General features: G+C 44.2%; 1 protein-coding gene across 2 annotated transcripts in view; it reads right to left on the bottom strand.

Moving 5' to 3' along the window:
• Positions 1-21,936, bottom strand: part of CHST9 (carbohydrate sulfotransferase 9) — a 168,321-nt gene that overhangs the window by 124,904 nt on the left and 21,481 nt on the right. For both annotated transcript variants that reach the window (XM_070421241.1, XM_070421242.1), the window contains exon 2: positions 10,294-10,496. In XM_070421241.1, the coding sequence (XP_070277342.1) occupies positions 10,294-10,393 (100 nt within the window). In that variant the 5' untranslated portion in view covers positions 10,394-10,496. The remainder of the gene's footprint in view (positions 1-10,293; positions 10,497-21,936) is intronic.

The raw sequence follows: 21,936 nt of genomic DNA, 5'->3' as shown, positions 1-21,936 counted from the left end.
ACTACAAAAGAGTACATTTTCCCCAACACCCTGAACCCAGGAAAGTGGGGGGAGACTGGCCAGTGTATACAGTTATTCTAATTACTGGGAAGATAGAACTCCATGAATATGATACACATTAATTAAATAATTTCTGGGTTATACATAAAACCCTATGTGACTGTTTAGGATGATCAGTAACCCAAAAGCTGTTTAACTCTCCAGAAGACGCAAAATGAAAATCTAGACTACAAGGCTCACAAACATTGTGAATCCTGGATAAACAGTCAGGGACTCCCCTCTCCGGCCTGTCTCCCCCATTTCTTTTCATTGAACTCTTTACTGGGGCCTCCTGTGTTCCAGGTGCTGTGGTCCTGACCCTCAGGGGGCTGCCCGTTGGGAAGACAGACACAAAAGCAAATGTTTACAACCCAGACTGACTCGCGTGAGAGACAGACTCAAGGGTTGAGAATAGTGAAGGGGAGGCTAGTGGTTAATCCTGTTACTGGATTAGTACAAAAAATACCTACTTTCAATCCTGTGTATAAAAATATAATTTTTGGTAATCTTTGACTTGGGTCAACATAACAGAGCAAACATTTCATGAAAACTAAGGTTCTTCTTTTATTTAAAAAAAAAATCCATTTTTTTCCAAGTTTATTTCCCTTTAATCTGTGATGAACTGGATCCTATGAAATTTCCCATCAAACCTCCTAGTTGCTTGCTTTACTCTTTACAGATTTGTTTGAAAAGAAAATCACAGAGGAAGTTGTTCCCAGAGACCTGGGTTCTGAGCTGATGAACTTCCTTTAGAAGTCGGGGCTGCCTCAACAGCAAATCCTTCCCGGCACAGATTTCTCGGCGGGAGGACAGAAGCCATATCTTTGTTCCTGGTGATGCATCTGGCCGCTAGACTTCTCAACGGGGTTACGAAAGGGTTCCTTCCAGCTGCCTTAGGAAACAAACCAGCCATTCAAGAGTGTCCTAAATCCTCTTGTATCTGAAGGGGAAGGGAGGAGTCTTGTGGGGAGAAAGGGCAGTTATCTCGTGTTTTGCTGCCGGTTTTGTTAAGCATTGGCTCTGCCAATGCAAGCCTCTCAGTTGCTCTTTGTAAAAGGAGTCAGCTGGGACTAGATGATGCCTTGGATTTGGAAGAGTTTATTTTATTAGAAAAATTAGAAAGTTGGGACTAGGTGGTATGACATGTGGATCGATACTCGCTAACAGGAGTCACCATGCTGTCTATGTGAATTATTTAGTGGGGGAGGTCGTTACACTCACACGCACAGTCCACACAAACGACTTGGCAATTATTTTAATCGGTTCTCAATGAACTGCGAGCTACGCCACTGGCATGCCAATGAAGCAAGAAACACTGGAGAGCAGGTTCCAAGGGTCCATGTTCTATATTTGTATCTTTCCATCCATAAATCTGAAGGGAAATCCGTACACCCAAATTCATTTTTCTGTATCCATTTTTTCCCAGGATTTTCATTAAATATTTGTAGTGCTTTTTAAAAAATTTATCTTTATTGTTGAAAGTATTACAGATATCCCCTTTGTCCCCCTTCCACCCCCCATTGAGCCCCCACCCCCCACCTACCCTTGCCAGGCCCTCACCATGTAGTGTTTAACAAGTCCTAATTTTGACTTGTGGGAGCAGAGGAGAAGATATAATATGGAATCACAGAATCTTGAAGCGGATGTTTATTTTAAAGAACATGCAACTTGACCCCTGATGGAAACTCTCAAACATGTAAACAAAGATGTGTGTGACAGCAGAAAATTAGAAGCAATTTTAATACACATCAACTGGACAAATAAATTGCAGCATATTCACATAATAAAATATTATAGAGCAGTTAGGTGATTGATACGTATTGATATGTGCAGCTCCAATTAGAACTCTAATCAATATATAATTAGAGCTACATGTATCAACATATAAATAAATCTCAAACACTGAATGTTGAATGAAAAAGCAAGTTGCAAAGGGTATATGCAGATAGACAACTTTTTATTTGGGGCTAAAAATATAAAAAAAGGACTATAGATAAGTGTTAAAAATTATAGAGCCATGCACAGGAATGTGGCGGTAAAGGTCAAAAACTTAGGAGGGTGGTTAGATGAGAACAAGGAAGCGCGTATGGCAATCAGAAGAGGAAAGAAGCTAGAATCTGGGGAGAACAATCCACTTGTTCAAGGACACAAAACAGGCTCAGTGCTTTCCACCACCAAATGCTATCTCTAGATCAGAGCGCCTCTGTGAGTGTCTTTGTTTATTTGCTAATATCTCCTTCAGACACACAGTGACAGCCACTGGGAATGTAACATGGTAAAGGGCCTCCAAAGGCCATTTGATGGAACTCCACATTCCGTTCTCAACTTTTCCTAACGCGGCCATGAAACAATGATCCTGCCTCCGTTAGAAACGAAGCATCGAAGCATCGCCAAGGGAGACGAAGCCTCCCCGGGGGACACCTTCCTGGCCTCGAGGAAGACCTTTCGTGAGGGGCGGGAGGGAGAGCTAGAGTCGTGGGGACGAGCTAGAGCTACAGGAAATAGGAATCCTGCTCTGTTAACGTGATTGTTTTGTTCTGATTCAAGAAAGCACATTCTGACCTGGCTGGGAGTTGTATGGCCCGGGACCTGGGAATTAACCTCGAAATGCGGTCCAGTCTCCTTATCCGAGAACTGCCTCTCATCATGGAAAGAGGAACAACCTTGTTGCCGAAACAATGGAGTCCTGGAGGCACCCGCCCTTTGCAACCCCAGCCTGCATTGTCTGTAACACCCATCCCCCCCTTTCGTACCCATTCTTACTCCTTTTGGAGGACACTGGGGACACACAGTGAAGTGACCACTGAAATCAAGACCTGGAAGTGTGGGGGCAGCTGGAGCCATAGTAGTGACCAACATGCAAGTCCCCTGCCCTCAGAAAGCGCATGTTCTATTGAGAGAGGTGAGCCGTATGTAAATAAAAAGAATGATTATGAATAGAAATCAGTGCCCGGAAGTAACTGTTAAGAAACAATGGGACAGGTGCCGGGAGAGAAAACATCAGGGGTATCTTATCTACTTTACGTGGGATCTTGAGTTGCATCCTGAGGATGCAGAGAAGCCAGCCACGGAGCACCTGGGAAGAGAGAACAGCTAACTCAAAGGCCCTGAGATGGGAAACCAATAAAAAGAAGGTGAGAGACTGGCCGGCCTATGACCTATAAAGCAAGAAGGTCACGATTCAATCCCGGGTCAGGGCACATGCTCTGTGGGCTCCATCCCCAGTGTGGGGCGTGCAGGAGGCAGCCGATCTATGATTCTCTCTCATCATTTCTATCTCTCTCTCCCTCTCCCGTCCTCTCTGAAATCAATAAAAATATGTGTTTTTTTAAAAAAGGAAGGTGGGATATGTTGGCATCCAGAAGTGGGTAGCGGGAGCACGTGTTCATTTGACTAAAATAATCCTTGCTGCCCTCATCAAAATTAGAGGAAGTGACCAAAATTAGTGACTTTTAAAAGAAGAGCGATTTTACATTCCCGAGTATGTGGCTGACCGTGGCATCATGCCCGTCCACGCACAGGTGGCTTAGCTCCAGCTCAGACAACGGTTCCCTGGAAGGAAACAGAATTTCAATGCAGCAACATCACAGCCAGAATGAACAGCCTGATCTGAGGGGAAGGAACACACTTTCTTATCGCAGAGGCTCAAGAGGAAAGAATGACAACAATCCAGTCTAGAAGCACAACTCCATATGCCGTGCAATACATATAGTCTGAAAGGAGCAAGACAAAATCTCCTTTGAAATAGCGAAGCACGAGGATGGTTGCTTGGGAAGTCCCGAACCAACTGTCCGAGAAAAAGCCACGAGGTGGCTTTACTTTGGCTGAAGTCAGAACCAGGTAGCTACTTCCTTTCACACAGGAAGGTTAACATGTAACCTGAGCCGACTGATGTTTACTGTGATTCTGCAAAAGGAAAAATTAAAATTCTGCTTTGGCTAATAGCATGGAGGATTTAAACAGAACCCTGATCTCCGGGAAGTTTATATCTCTGACCAGAAAGAACACATTCCTAGGCCAAGTATGTTCAGGATCAGGGTCTTATAGAGCCTGGATTGGTGACAATGAGTTTTGAAGAGATGGAACTATAGCTACATGATTCTATCTCCGATAACTCATAACTAAATAATTGATGTTGGATGCTAATGCTGAGTCCTAAATTAAATTCACAAATTAGTATGTATTTAGTGTATATCAGAAAGAACTCATAGAAATCATAAAAAAAAGGTCCAGTCAGAGATATGAAAGAAATGTCAGACAAGTTGATGTTTAAGATAAACATATATCCAGTAAAGTGAAAAAGTTATTGGTTATGGCAAAGCATCTTGAGAAAGAACAATGCTGGAGGCATCACACTCACTGATTTCAAACTTACAAAGCTATAGCAATTAAAACAAGGTTACTGGCATAAAAACAGACACACAGATCAATGGGACAGAATAGAGCTTAGAAATAAACCCACACATATATGGTCAGTTCATTTATGACAAAGTAGCCAAGAATATGCAATGGAGAAAGGGTAGTCTCATCAATAAATGGTGTCGGGAAAATTGTACAGCCATAAGCAGAAGAAGGAAACTGGACCGTTATCTCACACCTTACACAAAAACTACTCAAAATGAACTAACAACTTGAGTGTAAGACCTGAAACCATAAAACTCCTAGAAGCAAACAGGTTGTAAGCTGTTTGATGTCGGTCTTAGTGATAACTTTTTGAATCTGACAGCAAAAGCAACAGCAACAAAAAACAACAACAACAAACCCAAGTGAGATCACATCAAACTAAAAACATTCTGCACAGCAAGTGACACCATCACCAAATTGAAAAGGCCACCTATTGAAAGGGAAAAATATTTGTAAACCATATACCTCATAAGGGGCTAATATCCAAAATACATAAAGAATTTATACAGCTCAATAGTAAAAAAAAACAAATTAAATAATAAACAGAAAAATCTAGATAGTTATTCTCTCAAAGAAGACATACAGACGGCAAACAGGTACATTACAATGTTCTACATCATTCATCATCAGGAGAATGCAAATCAGAAACCACAATGTGATGTCATTTCCCACCTGTTACAATGGCTACAATCGAGAAGACTAGAAGTAAGTGTTGGCAAGGACTTGGAGAAAAGGAAACCCTTTCTCACCGTTGGTGGGAATGAAAATTGGCGCAGCTGCTATGGAAAACAGTATGGAGATCAACAAATTAAAAATACAACTATCATGTGACTACCATATGATTCAGCAACTCCATTCTGAGCATTTAGAAGCTTTAAACAGGGGAGTGATGTAACTGGATCTACATTGTAAAGAACAGGTGTTATGCCAGACAATCTTGACCTTCTCTAGAGCTGAGACTCTGACTCTAGTCCAGTGATGGCGAACCTATGACACGCGAACTCATTTTTTGGGTTGTTTTTTCTTTGTTAAATAGCATTTAAATATATACAATAAATATCAAAAATATAAGTCTTTGTTTTACTATGGTTGCAAATATCAAAAAATTTCTATACGTGATACGGCACCAGAGTTAAGTTAGGGTTTTTCAAAATGCTGACACGCCGAGCTCCAAAGGTTCGCCATCACTGCTCTCCTCTGATGGAGTCTTGCCCCTGTCTTAAGCGCATACAGAACAGCACGTGCCACACCTCCTGCTGTTTCTTCTATTTAACAGCAGCTGGGGGTGGGGTGTGGGCGGAGAAAGACCAGGCTTGGGGTTTACCCTGAGTTGGCCCTCCTCATCCCCCCCTGCCCCATAGATACCCCTGTTCCGCTCCCAGCTGGTCCTCTGCGCCCCCTCCCCGCCCCCTCCCTCCCCGCAGTCCTCCTCCCAAAGCTGCTATCTGGTCAGCATTTTCCTCACTAAAACCTGATTGGGCTCTTGCTCCAGGTTCCGACTCATTATCTCGCCTCCTGATGGAGGCTGGCTCCCTTCTGCCACCGTGGACTGGCTTTTTGTACCAACGTCTTGGCCGGGGCTGAAGACCATCTTCCAGCCCACGAGGCCGCAGTGGCCTTGAGGACAGGGGTTCCGCCCTGCCCTCCCTCAGGCCTCCGTATTCTCCACAGTTTTGGCACCTCGGGTCTGTAAGTCTTTAAAAAGCGTGGTTGCATGAATGGATACCCTGGCCTTGGGCAGCTTGTGTGGACATGAGATCCCTCGGGCCCAGCTCTGCTCTCTGCACCCCGTCCTGTCACCCCCTTCCGCTGCCACTCTGTGGACAATGGCCGGTTAGATCCTCCCAACTCACAGCTGGGGCCGGGCCGGAGCCTTTTATGTTTTTCTTAATCAGCTAAGGCCCAGGCTTGGGATTGTTTTCTGAAAATTGTTTAAATATATATTTTCATTGGTTTCAGAGAGGAAGGAAGAGGAGAAGAGAGAGAGAAACATCAATGATGAGAGAGAATCATTGATCGGCTGCCTCCTGCATGCCCCCCCATTGGGGATGGAGCCCACAACCCAGGCATGTGCCCTGACCGGGAATCGAACGGAGACCTCTTGGTTCCTAGGTGGACACTCAGTCACTGGGCCCCGCCGGCCGGCGTTTTCCTGAGATTTTAGCTGAAAAACTCAGGAAAAGGCCATGCTGCTCCGCGCCCCGCCAGGACGGCCAGCGCAGCTCACAGGCCCTGGGCTGCTGTGCGCCTGACACTGTGGCGAGCTTTGTGGGCTCTGTCTCCTTGATCCTCACTGCACCCTGTGTGCAAGCTGACTGTTCCCATTTCACAGAGGAGGAGACTGAGGCTCAGAGACGCCAACTTGTCTAGGGTCACACAGCGGAAAGCGGAGGTGAGATTTTCAAGATTCCTCTGAATATAACACTTGTACGCTTAACAACTAGAAAAAATGGTACAAAATGAAATTCATAATAATACATCACATACTGAAAATTAGCACGAAGAAATGCATAGATTAATTGATGACGGTACTGAAAAATGGCTGTTATTATGGAACTCTCTGCTGTATAATTGGATAGAATTTAATTTCTCTGTCGTACATTTTTCCTCTTCACCTCCAAAAGTCTTGTGTATTCATAATATTTTTGTATTAGCATATCAGAGCATATTTAAGTTTTTTTGTAATTCTGAAGCATTTTATTTTAACAGAAGAACCCAGAAAAACTAGGACAGTATAGAAAATAATCCATATCTTATTAGATTTTAAAGGCCTCAAATAAAACATATGAAAAGAACTTACGAGTTCTCATATTCAACTGATATGGATAAGAAATCAAATCCATTTCAGATTTTTTAATCTGTGCAACTCACATAAGGTCTCAGGACCCAAAACCAAGCCATCTTCCATTCTTTAAGTGACATTTATAAAGTGACCGAAGGATAGATTTTCTAATTTTTAACTTCACATCAAAGCCCCCAATCGAATATCTTCTGATTGAAAAGAGAGACTGCCTTTAGCGATGTTTGATGCTCCCAATGTTATTTGAAAAACATGTAAAACACACGTGCACCTATCTACCTGGAAAACAACAGAATCACCACCCAGGTGCTAGCCTGGTTGAGGGCAGAACTCTACCTGGAAGTCTTCTTGGAGAAAAATAAAATGTTTCTTCAGTAAAACAATCATCTAAAGGAATCCTGTCCTAAAGTTTATACTCACCGTCATGAGTAGACTGTGAAATAGCAGGTAATTCATTTAACAGACATCGAGAATCAGAGAAAGTACTTCTAGCAAATTACGAATAAAGATGAAGAGAATAAATGGCAAATGTTTTACCAGCCCATCTTGACCAGGGAAAATAATTTCCCAACTTGGAAAAATGATGAACTCAATTAAGAATCCAACTTTCCGAAGAGGTTACAAATCTGTGAACTTGTGAATGATGTGAGGGTACCAAGTCAGCGATTTAAAACCATCTGCACTCATACTTGGGCATTTAGCCTGGCCAGTGTGGCTCAGTGGTTGAGCATCAACCTATGAACCAGGAGGTCACGGTTCGATTCCTGGTCAGGGCACATGCCTGGGTTGTGGGCCTGATCCCCAGTGGGGGGCGTGCAAGAGGCAGCCTATCAATGATTCTCTCTCATCATTGATGTTTCTCTCTCCCTCTCCCTCTCCCTTCCTCTCTGAAATCAATAAAATATATTTAAAAAAAATACTTGGGCATCTGTTATATGTTTATCTCATCTACTTTCTTGGTGAGGCTCTTTCAAGGCTCCTAAGAAGGAGTAAAATCAGAGCGTGGGTCACACTTTGAAAACTCTTGGCTTTGAGCAAATCACTTGAAGTTTCTGGGTCTCAGTTGCTTGTATTTGTAGTCTAGGGCAGCGGTCGCCAACCTTTTGGACCTCACGGACCACCGGTTGGCGCCTGCTGGTCTAGGGGTAACATGATTCACCTTTTCCCCTCCCAGAAGCCCGGTGGGGGGTAGAGTCATGGGCTCCGAAACAGCACAAACCAAGCCAGGTGCAGATCTCCCTACACATGTGAGGCCCTGGGTAAGTTCTGCCTGAACCTCCGTTTCCTCGGCTATACATGTAGAATATCAAACCCATTCACATATCGTTAGGGTTAGAGAAAATGTATGTAAGTATTCAGCACTTATTAAGCTTTCAATAAATGGTAGCTACTGATGCTTGTGAACAAACTCATTTTGTAAACGGCATTATATGCAGAGTATGGCTTGACTGTTTCTTCAGATACCACGTCGTTTCTCACTGACGTGACTAAATCATAGCACTTCTCCATTAGTCTGTCTATAGGAATATATTATCTTTTGCAGATGGGAGACCTGTTGTGATACTTTTCTGGTGAAATGTGTCATGAGACTATGACATTAGCCAACCTCCCAATAATGAGATCTCTTAAGTTTTTTCTCCTCTGCGCATTCTAGTCTACGTGTTGCCGGAAGTGTTAAATCTAGTCATTCATTCTTTTATTTACTCATTCAACAGACACCCACTGAAGGCTGACTATGTGAGATCTATGCTAGAAGTTGTACTACAGAAGGAATTAGCCTATATACTTCATCACAGATGGTTTCATTACATACTATAAGTTATCATGATCAATTATTGTAGTAGTATAGGAAACAGATGATATTATAGTTTATGTAAATTGTAATGGGAATTAAGAATCACTTTTGGCAACACGTTACATATTCTCTAGGAAGTCATATGCAACCTCTTTCCCCAAGGGTTACTATATAAATTAAATAAATCCTGAGAATTAACCAAGGAACGACATTTAAAAATAGAAACCACTTTTAAAATGATTATATGAGTGATTCAATATTGAATTATCTTTCAGAGTAGATTCTTAATGGCATTAAATCCAGAATAATTTTTACAATTGGAAACAAGAAATTGTTCTTCTGTTTTTACTGTATTTCCCTTAACGATCATAAGCCATCATCTATTTATGCTAATGGAAAAACAACTGAATTTCACAACACCTGTGTATATGTATATATCTATCATGCTCTAAAACATTTCCTTTCATCATTATAAGCACACTCCATTTCCTATTATCATTATTAACGTATCCACTCTAAAGCAACTGGGTGCTCCAAAGTGCAGTAATTACAAACTAAATGATGAAAATATAAGTATAGCGGGAACCAGCCAACTACTGCTTTTGGACCAAATCCGGTCCATCACCTACTTTTGTAAGTAAGTTTTATCAGAACACAACAACCTGGTCCATTTGTGTACATATAAGCTAGGGCTGCTTTCCTGATACGCTGGCAGAGTTAAGTGGTTATGATACAGACGGTGTGGCTTATAAAGCTTAAAATATTTTCTAAGCATTCATTTGCAAAAAAGGTTTGCCAAACCCTGCTTTAAAGTAGAGGGATTAAAGAATTTCTACATCAATGTTGAGTATCAACACAAAAATTAGAGGAAACTGAGAGAGAGAGAGAGAGAGAGAGAGAGACAGAGAGAGAGAGTTTGCTGCAATTCAGCTCCTGTTTGGCTTGTGCCCAAAGCTCAGCAGACACACACAGGTGGGATAAAAGCGACCCATCTGTGCAGACAAGTTCCCTGTGTGCCGTCCTGGCCGGGCTGCCGGGCCGCTGTGGCTCCCACCTGGGTAACAAAAAGTCCAGTGTCCCCAGCCACCAAGCAAAGGCCGCAGACCTGTGCACCCCCTTTCTTTCCTGAGCGAGGGGACTCAGCTCTCTCATGTCTGCTGTTCTCAGCCCCGTGATGGCTTTCCCATGCCTGTCTCCATCGCAGCCCATGGAGGGGGCCATGGCACTGATTCCCACGGGCCAGCACCCGCCTTACCTGCGTGCTGCTCTTCGATCCCGACCTGCAGGTACATGAAGAGGAGCAGCCCTGCCACCCCGAACATCAGCACCGAGAGGAAGACCCCCTGGGGACGCATGGCCCTCAGATGGCGGCGCTCCTCCTCCTCGCTGCGCCCCGCATGGTGCTTGCACTGAGCCGCAGTCCGTCTTCTTCTCCTGAGCGCTCGTTCCTGAAGTAACCTGGAATGTTGAAGCATCCACATTTTACTCCGGTGGCGACACTTCTTGCCAAATATGCTATAACTGTGCCGGTGTCAATGCTGAAGACTTAGGAGATGTCTATGCGCTGGAGACAGGAGGAGCTGGCAGATGGCTCCAGTGGGCCCTGCTCCATTGTCTGCCGCTGCCTTACCCGGGACTGGACTGCCCCCAGCTAATGAGGAGCACACGGCGCTTAGTGGGGCAGCGTGGCCAGACGTAGGCCTCTTCTACTGGGAGAGGAACGCAGGGTTCGGGCCGCCTGACACCTACATCGATTATGAATGAATTGCGTTTCCAAAGACAGGCCACGGAATAAAGGGAAAACCCTTCACGTCTTATGGATATATGAAGTTCAGAAATGGATAGTCAATGGTCGTTTCCCTCTCATGCAAAAGTAATAGATTTCTAAGGCGTACAGGGTACATTTAATATCACTTAAGGGCATAAAGTGATAAATATTAAAAGGTCAGCCTGGCCAGTGTGGTTCAGTGGTTGAGTGTCGACCTATGAACCAGGAGGTCACGGTTCTATCCCCGGTCAGGGCACATGTCCTGGTTGTGGGCTCGATCCCCAGTGTGGGGTGTGCAGGAGGCAGCTGATCAATGATTCTCTCTCCTCATTGATGTTTCTATCTCTCTCTCCTTCTCCCTTCCTCTCTCTAAAATCAATAAAAACATATTTAAAGAAATAAAAGGTCAGAGTTCAGGGATGTCTCCCATAATAACATGAGAGCACAGAATCTACCTCAGGTTACAGACATCTGTCTCAGGAATAAAGGCTTGCTTTACTTAAAGAAATACTGAAATGACTTTATTTTAGAACAATTTCATTGAGTGTAATCTTAACTTTAAAAAAGAAGTTGTACCTACTTTTGAGAATCTAATGAAAATGTAAACATCTCCTTAGAAACAACAAACACACACACCATCTTGCATAAGAGATCAGCTTGTTTAGGAACCTTCACTGAAACCTGAGTTAAGAAGCCCCATCAACTGCCAAGCAAATACGAGCTCACCAGTTCTCCTGCTTAATGAGGCCAAGGTCATGGCCTTGTCTCTAATGCCTGCTGAGGCCCAGGGTGCTGCTGCTTGGCAAGGCCACACCCCCTCTCAGATGAGACGCCTGTGTTCCCTCAGTGGGAAGACACAACAGGACGCACGCTGCTGGGTGTAACATTCTCTCTCTTTCTCCCCCCACCCCTTCAACCACCCTCCAAAGCTCCCGGGGGAACACTGACTTAGGCTTCGAAAGAGGCACCGGGGAGGTGTCAGGCAAAGCCAAAAACTCCTGTGGGGAACGGCTAGGCTGGTGGCAGGGTAATAGCTATTCGTGACAAAACCAAGTTTCACACCAACGCTGGCCCCCAAAGGTAACGTCTGAGGTCAGAAGGGGAAGGGAATGTCCGAGAGCCACCTCCTGATTAGAAAAAACCAAATTCACCAACAAAGGAAGTCACATCGCAAGTACATTTCCGTGATATTTTAAGGATTACACGGGAGGGCCCAGGAGCAGTGGCTGTCGCCATCACCCCAGGAGCTTTCTGGAATCCACTCCGAGTTCCCCGAGCAAGGGGCCATGGCTCACATTTCCACAAGTGCTTTCGACAGCTGCAAGCATTTCTTGATACGGGCAGTAGAGGAAGTTTGTAAATAGGTAGAAGAAAAAAATACAGTTGGTTTGATAGGCGATATTTTGCTCTTAGAGTGACTCTAAACTAACACATGACGGGCTTTCCGAGCTCATGGGGCGAGAGGCAGTTCCTGAGGGACAGGTGCGATTTGAGCTTCCAAGACTGGTTCGCTCAAGGGGAACTGTGGATGGAGCGGGCCCCTCTCCTCTTGATGCTAAAGTTAAACAATGACCAGCTAATCCCTGGGCGCAGGAAGACTCAGGCAGGAGGAAGCCAGTTAAACAAAACCCACTACTAAGGAAAAAATAGCTGTTTACAAGAAGAAAGAGCCTTTTACAATCTGTCTACATAATTAACACTTACCCCAGAAGAGGGAGAGTAAAAGAAAACATGTAAATCAGCACAGAGCACAGACCTGGGGGAAGGGTGGGTGTGAAAGCTGAAAGCAGTCCTGGGGGGGCGGGGGGTGCGTTGCAGAGGGACAGTGTTACCTAGGATGCTGGAAAAGAAGGAAGAACTTGCCCTTCCTGCAGGAGATGTTGCCACCCCGACATAGCCTCCTGGGCAAGAAGGCAGAAACCCCCCAATTGTTATCACGGCAGATGGGAGGAGGATGAGGGATGAAAAGCACAAGGCAGGAAGGCAGTCTGGTGTGAAACGGAGGGATCCCTTAGATTTTCTCCCCTCTCAGACCATTAACCCGACCTTGGCATTAGGAAGGCAATGGCTCTCATTAAACAAAGGTGAGGCAGCAAGAGCAGCAGTATTGCTTTAGGCAAAGCTGAAGGTCACCTGTGAGGGGAAAACACACCTATGGGGGAGTGTACATCCACCTCCCAGCCTGCGGGAAAGTGCAGACGATCGGAGATGGGATGACTCAGAATAATGCTACTTTATGTTCAAGCATTAGATGTACATTTAGGCTTCCTGTGTTTTGTACAGCTCCTTCCTCTCCCTGCTCATAAGTACAATCCCTTGAATCCAAGAGGTGTTCAGTGTCCTGTGCTGAACTGAATTTAGAGCTCTGATAATTAATAAGGCAATCAATATTCTAGGTGTACTTGAAAATCCTTAGTCCCAACCTCCAAATTGAGAACTATGAACTATTAAAATACTGAAAAAAAGGGTCTGCATGACTTCATTAAAAAAAATACGTATTTGTTGTTACTTGCATATCCTATTGATTTATCCCCAACAGTTACAGGAAGAAATATAAAAACAACTGTTCTACTTTGTTATGTTTCCCAACACTTTAACAATTATTATTTTTGAGATGGGCAACATCACCAATCCTCAAGGAAATGCAAATCAAAACCACAATGAGCTATTACCTCATGCCTGTCAAAATGGCTATTACCAGAAAGTCAGGAAATAACCAATGCTGGAGAGGATGTGGAGAAAAGGGAACACTTGTACGCTGTTTGTGGGAAGGTAAGTTGGTGCAGCCGCTATGAAAACAGGATGAAGGGTCCTCAAAGAATTAAAAATACAACTACCACATCATCCAGCAATTCCACTTCTGGGAATTTATCTGAAAGAAACAAAAACACTCTGTTGAAGAGATCTGGACCCCGTGTTCATAGTAGCGTTATTTATAGTAGCCAAGGCAGGGAAACAACCTAAGTGTCAGATATTATTGACAGATAAATGGATAAAGAAGTTGTGGTTTGTCTCTCTCTCTATCTACGTACCTATCTATCAATCTATTTAGAGAGAAGAGAATATGATTCAGCCATGAGAAAGAAGGAAATCTTGCCATCTGGGAGAACACGGATGGACCTTGATTTACCAGCTAGAGTCTTGGACAAAAACATGTGATAGACTCAAACTCATGAAATTGTTTGGGACAATTTGCAAAGACGTGACCAGGATTTGGGGAAACCAACAAGGGACAGAGCAGTCCCCAAGCGTAAGTGACAGCAACCACTCCTAGAAGTGAAGGCAGGAAGTAGGAAGCTAAGCCTGGAGCGTGAGAAGGGGCTGGAAGGAGAAGCATGGCTGATAGGAGCTGTAGCCATTGCCCAGGGACACTGACACCTGCTGTAGCCGGATGTCAACGAACCAGAGAATCACCATCCCATCCTCAATTTCCTCTGTCCTTAGATTTCCTGTCAGTGACTCCCACTGAGCAAAACCAACTCAAAGCCGATGATCAGGGGCCCTTTAGGCAGCACAGGCCCTGACCTCCGTCCTACAGAGCAGGGATGGGTGGTGTCGCGCTCAGCTTGTGTTCTCTATGAATTTTCTAAGATAACATTCTCTCCTTCAAATAATAAAATTATTCTTCCTTCCAAAACGTTAAAGTTATGCTTTCCATATTTAGCGCTGAAATCTACCTGGAATTTGTTTTTGTGTACATTATAAGGTATCTATTCCATCTGGATAGCTATGATCCAACTCTATTAAGTAGTTGGATTTTTATTTGGTAGGTGTTGTGGGCACATAAATATTTTAAAAATGTGTAGTTTCTATCAATCATAACGAAATTAAATTGGGATATTTAATGATATTTAGTCTAATGATATTTAGTCAATTATGGGCAGTGTTTTATTTAAAAGGAAAAAACCTAGATCTTACTTAGTTATTATAAAATGTGTAATAACCATAAGACAATAAATCTTGACTGAATTACTTTTAATTGACTAAGGAATATGACCTTTATTTACTATTTATTACATTATTGTTTTTATTATTTTTAGAAGTTAAATAACCCTATTTTGAACTATTTTATTATAGAACAATTCCTAAAATTTGATAAGCAATGTCTACATATTTTCACCTAATCCTCAAAAAATGCAAATGTTTTTTAAACGTTTTTTAAATGTATAAATTTTTATTTTGAAATTATTTTAGACTCACCTAAGAAGAGTTGAAAAAATAGCACAGCGTCCCTGTGTACCCTTAGCCCAGCTTCCTCCAGTGCCAACCTTTTACATAATCAACGACACTTTATTAAGACCAGAAACTTGACAATAGTCTCTTAACCATTGGGGCCTGTGACTATGTTCCTGCCCATGGCAACGGGGAATTAGAGCTGCAGATGGAATGACGGTTTCGCTAATCAGCTGACATGGGAGATTATTCTGAATTACCTGGGTGACCCCAATGAACTACGAGGGTCCTGAAAAGGGGCAGAGGCACGCCACAGGGGTCAGAGGGACGTGACCTGAGAAGGATTTGCTCTTGTTGGCTCTGGAGCTGATGGAGACAGAGAAAGGGAACCAGCAGCCAAGGACTGCAGGTGCCTCCAGCAGCTCGAAAAGACAAGACAGAGCCTACCTGGAGCCCACGAGAAAGAATGAGGACCTGCTGCCCAGCCGGCGTGGCTCAGTGGTTGAGCTTTGACCTATGAACCAGGAGGTCATGGTTCAATTCCTGGTCAGGGCCCAGCCCAGGTTGCTGGCTCGATCCCCAGTAGGAGGCGTATGGGAGGCAGCCGATCCATGGTTCTCTCTCATCATTGATGTTTCTAGCTCCCTCTCCCTTCCTCTCTGAAATCAAAAATATATTTTAAAAAAGAAAGAAAGAATGAGGATCTGTGGATACCTTGATTTTAGCCTGTGTCAGACTTCTGACTCATAGAAGTGTAAGAGAATACATTTGAGCTGTTAAAGCCACTGCATTTGCTATGATTTGCTGTGGCAGCAAAGAAAACTAATATCGTACAATACTATTACAAAGGAACATTTAAGAAAAGAGAGTTTGTCATATTGCTATGAACAGGGAAGAATAATGCTGATCTTTTCAAATATTTTCCACATGGTTTCTCACGTACAGTGAGTGTCCCATGTTCTATTCCTGTAACAGCTCAACAGTAGACGTAGTTTACCGAACAGAAGAGAAAGCCACATTCCTTTGCCAGACACTAATTTATAGGTGTTTCCTTACACATACTGTTGCTCTGATTTCCTGTATAATTTATTGAACAGGTACCTTCTCCTTTCAGCTGTTATAATGAAAAGTTAATTATAATTTAAAAATTTTAACAAGACACGGCTTTGCCCTTATAATCTTTGTTTTAGAAAAAGTTTTAAACTCTCAGTGTTCAAGGTGGAGTCATTAAAGAAGAACAAAAATAGATCTTTGAAGACCGCATAAGACTAAAAGCAAAGGCCCTCTGCAAACACTTGTTTGTATTAGAGAAAGGAAAAGAAACACCCATAGAGATTATTGTTCAATGGATTGCTCATCTCACCCCTCACTGTTACCTGCTGCACATTCTACAATTTTAAATTGTTAAAAGATTCCAATGTGTTGCATGTGGATGATACAATACCGTTGAGTTTACTCCTGTTGAAGCAATTACAAGAATCTGTAACATGCATTAGCCACCAGTCGGGAGTCACCAGGACCACACTGAGTAACATGTCGGTATCCAACATGAATTCTGTTTTATTCAAGGGCCCTAGGAAGACAGAGGGAGTCCTTTTTGGAGTCCTGGGACAAGCCATGGCGATACAAGAAAATGGTAAGTTGCATCCTCACGTCTAAGATGACTCGAAGAAGTTATCAGCAGAGATTATGTCGTATGAAGCAAGGGGTCTAACAAGTATAATGGAATAACCGAGTTTTCGTTGTTGTAGTAATTAACACTGTAACCTCGGAAGTGCTGCCTAATGGGCGGCTGCCAGCCCATGATTGGGATGAACTGAAATCTCTAGGTTACAAGCAGGAAGTGGGATGAAAGGCTATGCAGGTGGAGGCTGCGCCGTCTGCCTCCCTGATATCTGTGCTACTCCTCTCTGAGGAAGCCACACAGTTCTCAACAGCCTGTCCCACCTCCAGCCCCAGTGAAGGCCCCTGATCTGTTCCCAGCCTCACAGAGCCCTCTGCTCTGCGTGTTCATAAGGACACTTGTCACTGGACGTAGGGCCACTCCTATAATCCAGGACGAGTTTATCTCTAGATCCTCAACTTGATTGCATCAGCAGGGACCCTTTGTCCAGCGAGGCCCACAGGTCCCAGGAGTGAGACTCGGACATGTCTAACCGGGGATCACCATCCACCCACCACACCAGGTGGCCCAGGCTCCTCTGGCGACAGGGACTGCTTCAAAGGTGATCGAATCAGAACAAAACCCGGAGCTTTGGTCCTGGGAAGGATATTTTCTCTCCCAGGGACTGTGAATGAGAAAGCACACAGTTCACTCTGCTGCTGGAAGCTGCGGGCTGCCCTAGAAAGGCCCGCCTAAAACCCAAGGCAGCAAGAAGGGGACACAGCGGAGGAATCCGAGAAGCAAGAGGAAAGGCTCCCCCTGGATCCTTCTGCACGCCTCTGCCTCTGAATTTGTAATTTCGAAAAGCCAATAAGTTTCCTTTATTTTTCAATCTATTACAAAGCAATTATAAGGATAGTAAGAGAGCTAAGGAATGTGATATATTTGGGGTGCAGCAATTTTGGCAGGATAATCAGAAATAAATGAAGTAATCATAACGTTTACTGAGCAGTTATTACATTCTGGGCGCTGTGTAAGCGTTTCATATTGATTGTTTAATTCAGTTCCCACAGTAATACTGCCATCTTCCCCAGTGGACCATCCACAGGACCGGCTCGCAGAACCACAGGGTCTGAAGCAGAGCTCAGTGAGCAATGAGGTGAGAGGGCCGGTGGTGGCAGACCACAGAGCGCCCTGGCATCAGCCTGATCTGACTCTACCTGTCTGGTGCACACTGGGAAACCACAGGCAGGTCGGAAGGGAGTGGCGTGGTCAGGTTTGCATTTGGGGAGGGTCACGAGGCTTGAAGACCGGACTGAAAGGAAGACCAGAGGCATCAGGGAGAGAAAGGACAGCCATGGGGCGGCCAATCCTCAGAGCAGAGATGGGACCGGATCATACTCCAGTTCAACAATCTGTCCGTCCTTTGTGTATGCACATCCTCTTGTCTTTCATTACTGGAGGCAGCTTATGGTAGTGACACTAAGGATGTAGGTACTTTACCCAAATTCTATACCATTGACATGCCTACTATGCTAATATGTTCTATACTTTGCTTAAGCATAAAGACCCTGGAGCCCAAGGGCATGGCTTCAAATCACAGCTTGACAACTAACTGGTTTTGTGACACGGCTTATTATGTCACCTGTGCGTGCCTCAGTCTCCTCGCATCCAAACTGGGGATAAAAAAATACCTATCATGTGAGGGTGCTGGGAGATTCGTTACTACATAAACAATATTTAGAAGAATGCTTGGCCCACAGAAGGGCTCTACACTATTAAAATGTCAATATCTTTATATTCCAGATGACCAGCTGTAGGACAGTAGGTAGTTCATCAATAAGTATTTGTTGACAGATCGGCCAGTTTTACTTCAAACCACAGTCTATTTTTACTGTGAGAGGTTTATTCTTTCAATTCAAGCCAAGTCAATCCAATCAATAAACATCCATTAAGCCAGAATGTGACCCAGGCCCTGTGCCAGGCACTGTAGGCAAATGAGCAAGGTTTCAAGTCTTTTCTTCTTCAGAGACTGTCTGAGTATATCTCTTCATAACCTGCACAGGTTGGTTCTAGAAGAGCCTTCTGGAACAATTCATAACAAATCTGTTCTCTCATTTACATAACAGGTTTTCCAATTATTGAAGACAGTGGTCCTTAATCCTTTTTTGTTTTTTACTCCAGGAAACATAAATATACAAAACTCCTTCAGCCATTTCTTCTGGGACCTGGCTTAGAAAACTCAGTCAATTTAATCACCTCCCTCCAGACGCATTCACATGTGTTCATGCTTTTCTTTAAATGCAGGGCTCAGGAGTAGATACAATGACCCCAGCATGACTGAAAGAGGGGGTAGTGTTGTGAGGATCAGCACCATTAAAATAATGGCTACACCTGAGTGTGTCCCCAGAAAGAGTGGGGGGGGTGAAGCAGGTCACAGGTTGGAGCCTCTGGGGCTTCCGTCTGTCCCACAACAGCGAGACAGAATACCCTTCCTACAAAATTGGAAGCAATGGATTGTGCAGCAGGAAACATGTCACAAAGAAAATGCAATTAAGAACCCAAGATAGAATATTAGTGCCAGGTGGGCTGTCACTGATCGATGTTCGACAAATTGTCTAAATAGATTTCCAAATCAGTATTTTTATGGTGAGACAATAAAACATAGGTTGTTTTATTAGTACTATTGTTACTGGTTGTTACATCGATAAAGTGTCTTTTACATGTTGTCACCTATATATTACTTTATTGCTAAATTCCCTCTTCTGCTTATCACAGTAATCATGAAATCCTTGTAAAGGTATTATATTTATAGAGTGTCGGCTTCCTTATACCAGACATGTTGGGTAGTAATTTTTGTTAATGATTAACTAGGCAGTCGATACCTATAAGGAAGATTGGTTTTTCTCCCTCATTATCTGTTGTCTAGACATCTGATGTGCTGCTGTTGTATGTCTCTTATAGAAAGGGTAATACTACTTTCCATGGAATAGTAACACTCTATGGCTGACAGGAAACCCTACAAGACACCAGAACTGTGTACTAGTATATATCCTATGTGATGTGTGCCTTACCGACAGTGGTGTTGGTGAGCCAAGCACGCATGGCTTGCTTTGAGCAATCGCATGCAAATATGTACTCAATCCTCCCCGGCGCTCCCTGTCTCTCCTCTTGTTTCACACTCTAGCCCGTTTGTGCGTAGCCTGTGCACATTTAATAGAAAAATAAGACAAACTGAAATGGCAAAGGTGCTAACCTACAAATCTTGGTTTAAAAAGAAAAATAAAACAAATCTGCAAAAATATCCACTGACAGAAGAACCATACAGTAAGCTCTGAGGGCATTTTCAAAGAACACACCACAAAGACAGTGCTCATATTACAATATCAGAGTAACTGCCTCCGGTAGTTACTGAAATAAGTAGAGATCTATTTGGAAGCTTGAAATGCTGGCAAGAAAGGAAAGCAGGAACAATACCTAACCCTGAATATCAACATTCCCTATAAAAGCAGGAAGTACAACAAAAGATGTAAAAAAAAAATATTGTGAAACCTCAAGGAGTCTACACAATTATAAATAGTGATAGTTTTAATGCTATTATGGTACTGGCTAATTTCAATTGATTTAATTAACTAATCCATGAAGAGGATTTCTAGTTAAATGAAGTCAGATGGAACTCATGCATTCCCCTCTTCAAATTCCTCTAAAATAAAGAAACAAATACATATACATATATATATATATATATATATATATATTTACAAAAATATAGAGAAGGGAAGAGGAGAGATGATTACAAGAGACTGAGAGAATAATAAAGTTTTAGAAGATGACATGCAGGCAGAGGAGTTATGACTAATCTAAAAGCTGAAGGTCATGAAATGCTGAAATGAAAGCGTTTCCATAGATGCCAACAAGACACAAGCTCCTGTGTGCTGTAGAGCCCAGGAAGGGTACCCTCGTTCCTCCAGAAAAGGTGAGGCAAGCGAGGACCCAATAGATGGCCAGAGAGAAGCAGGGCAGAAAACAAAAAGGGAAAATAACTAAACAAAGAAAAAGTTCAAGAGAACCATACTTTATATCCTTAGAGAGATAAGAGAGAAAACAGGTTCCATCACAGCAGGCTGGAACCCTATCTACACTAATAAAAGAGAAACATGGTAATGAGTGTATGACCGCTACCCTTCCCATTGGCTAATCAGCATATCCTTATGCAAATTAACTGTCAGCCAAGATGGCAGCCGGCAGCCAGGCAGCTGGAAGCGAACATGAGGCTTGCTTGCTCCAGTGACTGCAGACTCCAACTTTCCCCGCCTGACTTGCCAGCCTCTGAGCTGCAACTCTAAGAAACATTGTAACAAATATAGAAGCTAAACAAAACCCCAGAAACCAGCTTTCAGCCGGCCGGGATCTCAGAGCTGGAGTTATACATTGTTTCGATTATAGAACGCAAACAAACCAGATACCTGCTTTCAGCAGCGGAAGCCTCAGAGCTAGAGCCAGAGCTAAAGCTGGCCCAGAATAAAAAAGAAAAAAAGGAGCGGTTGGGAGCTTCAGTCAACTGCCAACCTGAAAGCAGCCCTCAGCTCCTCAGCCAGACTGGCCAGGCACCCCAGTGGGGACCCCCACCCTGAAGGGTGTGTGACCAGCTGCAAACAGCCATCATCCCCTCATCCAGGCTGGCCAGGCACCCCAGTGGGGACCCCCACCCTGATCCAGGACACCCTTCATTGCAAACCAGCCGGCCCCCAGGCCTCTATCCTATATAGTAAAAGGGTAATATGCCTCCCAGCACCGGGATCAGCGGAGCCACGAGGCCTCCTGGCACCGGATCAGCGTGACAGGGGGCAGCGCCCAAACCCCCTGATCACCCTGCGGCTCTGTGTGTGACAGGGTGCGGCACCCCAACCCCGCCCCCCCCACACACACGGGCCCTGCTCTGTGTGTGATGGGGTAGAGCCATAACCTCCCCATCGGCCCTGCCCTGAGTGTGACAGTGGCGGCGCCCCAACCCCCTGATCGGCCCTGCTCTGTGGGTGATAGAGGGTGGCCCCAACCCCCTGATCCGCCCTGCTGTGTGTGTGACAGGGGGCGGTGCCCTAACTCCCCTATCGGCCTTACTCTGTGAGTGACAGGGGGGAGCTCCTCAACCCCCTGATTGGCCCTGCTCTGTGCATGACAGGGGAGAGCTCCCCAACCCCCTGATTGGCCCTGCTCTGTGCGTGACAGGGTACAGAGCCCCAACCCCCCTGATGGGCCCTGCTCTGTGCGTGACAGGGGGCAGCACCCCAACCCCCTGATTGGCCCTGCTCTGTGCGTCACAGGGGGTGGCGCCGCAACCTCCCCATCAACCC

This window comes from Myotis yumanensis, unplaced genomic scaffold (genome assembly GCF_028538775.1).
Source record: "Myotis yumanensis isolate MYYU_CA2020_CCGP unplaced genomic scaffold, mMyoYum1.0.hap1 SCAF_7, whole genome shotgun sequence".
Taxonomy (NCBI): Eukaryota; Metazoa; Chordata; class Mammalia; order Chiroptera; family Vespertilionidae; genus Myotis; species Myotis yumanensis.
This window is presented reverse-complemented; position numbering and strand designations above follow the sequence as displayed.